General features: G+C 35.4%; 1 protein-coding gene across 1 annotated transcript; it reads left to right on the top strand.

Moving 5' to 3' along the window:
• The first annotated feature begins 446 nt into the window (after positions 1–446).
• LOC111393581 (stearoyl-[acyl-carrier-protein] 9-desaturase, chloroplastic) lies at positions 447–3,667 on the top strand. The gene is made up of 3 exons (XM_023019187.1): positions 447–665; positions 2,230–2,734; positions 2,816–3,667. The coding sequence occupies exons 1-3, from the start codon at positions 541–543 to the stop codon at positions 3,374–3,376; spliced, it is 1,191 nt and encodes a 396-aa protein (XP_022874955.1). The 5' UTR covers positions 447–540; the 3' UTR covers positions 3,377–3,667.
• Positions 3,668–4,630: the final 963 nt, after the last annotated feature.

Here is a 4,630-nt window from a genome sequence, read left to right as displayed (position 1 = left end):
TTTTTGTAGAATATATAATTGGGTCATGCTACAGGACCACAAAACTTGACATATCGGTTGACACATTCACTCATATGGGGAGGTCGGCATTATTTTATTCATATGGGACCCACATCTCGATTGTGAAAGATGTGTTAAACAATGTTGTCATTTAGCTTAATTCTAAATAATTTTTTTATAACTTTTTAATAATTTAATTGTGACTTACTAATTCCAAATGTCCGTGATCGTCACTGAAATCGACGATGGTTATAAACATTGTTATCATGATATCATCAGTTTATATGACGGTAAAATCACTAATCACGCAGAGTTCGTGGTCGAGTTCGTTTTTAAAACATCAATATATATACACGCTCTCTCGCTCCCAAGCTAAATCCTTTTCTTCAAACAACTCCAACTGGCTTCCCTGTCCCACAATTTCTCATCTCTCTCCTTTTCTCTCTCACATATTTTGCAGCCACCACTTCTGTGGAGGAAACAAAACCTGAAAATTAAAGCAGAAAACAGAAGATTACATTGAAATCAAGCTGGAAAAAAATGGCTTTGAAATTGAATGCAATCAACTTTCAATCCCAAAAATGCCCTTCATTTGCTCTACCACTTGTTGTCAGCCACAGATCTCCCAAGTTTTTCATGGCTTCTACTCTTCGCTCTGGCTCCAAGTAATAAGCCTTCCTTTCTTACTTCCTTTTTTATAATTATTTAAATCCTTTAGGCCTTTTTTTTATTAGTCTTTCTCTATAAAGCTTGGATCTTTAATGCAAATTATTGTTTTTCTGCTTTTTCTTTATCTGGGTTTTTTGTTTTTATCTCTGATTTTTGCAGTTTCTTGTCTTTTAACTCATATTCAACGCATTGTTTAGATAATACAATTGTTTTCTGCTCTATTATCTTGTTCTTTTTGAAGATTATGTTTTACGCTTGCCTTTCGAACTTTTTATTTTTTATAATTCGGTTTTTGTTTTGGTTAATTTGTGCCTGTGGTTCATGAAGTTACATCTTCAAATGGATGCATGCTATTAGTTTAGTTAATCTTTGTAAATTTTATATACAGCCACCCATCCCCAAAAGAAAAAAGATAAGAAATTAAACTTTTCTTTTTTTTTGGCTTATACATAGATTAAGGTATGTAAGGTATTCTTTAGTTTGTGCTAATGTACATTTTTTGTGATTATCAAATCCGTCCTTTCTGTAAACTGATGAGAAGAGATTAATGATAATCTGATAACATATGGTCATCAGATCATTATAAGAAAATGTTTGGTATAATTTGTTGTTGGTACTTTGGTTTAATTTTTATTTTTTTCTTTTTTCTAGTTGATAACAACTGCTTGAGTCTTTCAACAATCAAATGAACATTGAAATTTAATTCTTCAAATTTGTTGAGTTTTTGTGACAAAGTTTTCTATCGTGATTACCGTGTTTTGTGTGTTATTGTTTACATTGTCACTCCTTTATATGTATGATCATCCCATTTTCTGTAAGGTATAGCACGTATACCTTGAATTGTCTTATTATTTTCTTGACGTGAATTATTTTATTGATACCTTGCCGTTTAGGATGCGCATCTTTGGGGTTGAAGAGAGCCGGCCATGGCATAATATATGATTGTTTTGGATGTTTAGATAACTCAAATAATGTAACCAATTGTAATATCGATAAGTGTTTTCAATCTGGAAAAATGATTTTTCGGATATCTCTTCCTAGTTTCTTCTCGTAAACTTAGTTTCCTACTGCCTGTTTACGCATTGATACTCTTTGTTTCTCTCTATTCATCCATCTATTATAGAGTAAGTTATCCACAGAAATACTTAAGATAGATTTAGACATTCCATTAACAGCTTCAGTAGATAACGTCAAAATGCTAATTCTCTTGATTTTGATTGCCAATCGTAACTTTGTTGTCTCTGATATTATAATTGGGATACATTTGCATTTCGATTCTGTAAGATGGCCTTTAATGATGTAATATGCTTATCCGTTAATAAGGAGTTCGATTTGCATTTCATTTTATTTTGCTTATGTGTAACTTTTAAATAGTAAAGCGATTATAATAGGACATTAGAGTATGTTGGTCTACTTTTGAGGAGTCTACTGTCCAACATGGATACTAGCATTTCTGGATACGATTACCTATGAATTGCTTAGAAGTTCCCTGCTATGCTTGAATGATTGTTCTGCAGTCTAAAATTTTCCCTTTTTTTTTTTTGTCGAATTCTGTTGCAGGGAGGTTGAGACTCTCAAGAAGCCATTTAGTCCTCCACATGAGGTTCACGTTCAAGTAACACATTCTATGCCACCTCAAAAGATTGAGATCTTTAAGGTGATGGAGGACTGGGCTGAAGAAAACATATTAGTTCACCTGAAGCCAGTTGAAAAATGCTGGCAACCGCAGGATTTCCTGCCAGATCCTGCTTCTGATGAATTTCACGATCATGTCAAGGAACTACGGGAGAGAGCAAAGGAACTTCCTGACGATTATTTTGTCGTTCTAGTTGGCGATATGATCACAGAAGAAGCCCTTCCAACGTACCAGACAATGCTTAATACATTGGATGGGGTGCGAGATGAAACTGGGGCTAGTCCTACTCCCTGGGCAACTTGGACTAGAGCATGGACTGCTGAAGAGAACAGGCATGGAGACCTCCTAAACAAATATCTCTATCTGTCGGGACGAGTAGACATGAGACAAATTGAGAAGACGATCCAGTACTTGATAGGGTCGGGAATGGTGAGATTCTTGCCAAATAAGCTGTTTATAAAAATTTGAAATTTTAGACTCATTCTATCGATTGTCCTTGAATATTTTCAGGATCCTCGGACAGAAAACAATCCTTACCTTGGATTTATCTATACATCATTCCAAGAAAGGGCCACTTTCATTTCTCATGGTAACACAGCAAGACACGCGAAGGACCGTGGTGACTTGAAGCTGGCTCAAATATGTGGTACAATTGCCGCGGACGAGAGGCGTCATGAAATTGCATACACCAAAATAGTTGAAAAGCTGTTTGAGATCGACCCTGATGGAACAGTGCTGGCTTTTGCTGACATGATGAGGAAGAAAATCTCAATGCCAGCCCACTTGATGTATGATGGACGTGATGATAATCTTTTTGATCACTTTTCAGCTGTTGCTCAGCGGCTTGATGTCTACACGGCTAGAGACTATGCCGACATTCTAGAGCATTTGGTCAACAGATGGAACGTGACAAAGCTAACTGGACTATCTTCAGAAGGGCAAAAGGCTCAGGATTATGTCTGTGGATTGCCTCCAAGAATCAGACGGTTAGAGGAAAGAGCTCAAGGGCGGGCCAAGCAAGGACCAAGAATTCCATTTAGCTGGATATACGATCGAGAGGTACAACTCTGAGTGCATCATGCGACAGGTAAACAAATAAGAGCCATAGTTTGTTCCCTTGCAATTTCTTGTTCACATCTGGTATGGGACTCGTACTGTAGGTACCTATTGTTTCTGGTGTGGTTTTGCTAGATCTTCATATATAGAGGCAGCTATAGCTTCGACGTTTTAGTGAATCGTCTATGGTATGTTTTTCGTGCTTACTGTAAACTCCAAAAACTCTCGAGGCAATTTTGGTGATCATCATCGCTTGGTTACAAATTACTTATCCATGCTCGATTTGCATATATATCACTTGGCCGATTGTGATCAATTGCATGTACTTAGTCTATATGCCATATAGGTTGATCTGACTATTAATATGATCAAATATGTGTTGGCATGCTGAAATGATACAACAACGTTGTCGTATTGTTTGACATCGTCATGATGTATATAGATCTCTATCTATCGCAACATTGCTGGTATATGCTCCTGAGTTTTGTTGCTCGAGTTGATACCATATGTTACGAAATAAATAACGAATAACGTAGCAAGCTCATTCGAGGGAGTTTCAAGAAATCTTAACTTCCAAAAGAATAAAATGATATGTTACGTATGAACAATACTGATAAATGAGCGATGTATAAGTGAATAATACTCGTGAATCTTGCGAATGTATGGATAAAAAAAAAAAAATTGTTCGAAAATATTTTTTTGACTAAAGTGTTTACAAATATTAAATATCTAAAAATGATGAGTCAAGTATAAGTATAATCGTCAAAAAGAGTAGGCGACAATCCAACCGTCAAGGAAAACGATGCGTAATGCTCTAAAGTCAATTCCAAGGCGGCTCCTTATTCTATTGGTCTAACATCTCGTAGAACCTCACGAAACGGCACTTGAATTTGAGTTAATTTCGCACGTGGTCCTTAATGTTCAGTGAAAATTCAAATTGGTTCTTAAAATATTATTATTGACCCATGTAACCATTACATAATTGATCACTATATTAACCCAGTTAACAACATATTCGATGTAAATAGTCGTTAAACCTTGACATGAACTAACATTCATTAAAAATAAGATTTCCTCCAATTGACCTCCTGTTTCATACATATTATGACATTTCTACTATTTATTAATGGCAAAAATGTGTAAGAATCAAATGAATCAATTTGAATTTCCCAAAATATCATTTTTTTTAAGAACCGTATTTGATTTTAGATTATACGCGACATGAAAATATGGTTGTTAGTTCATGGCGAATCTATGATGAAACTAATA

Source organism: Olea europaea, chromosome 4, assembly GCF_002742605.1.
Source record: "Olea europaea var. sylvestris chromosome 4, O_europaea_v1, whole genome shotgun sequence".
NCBI classification, from domain to species: Eukaryota; Viridiplantae; Streptophyta; class Magnoliopsida; order Lamiales; family Oleaceae; genus Olea; species Olea europaea.
This window is presented reverse-complemented; position numbering and strand designations above follow the sequence as displayed.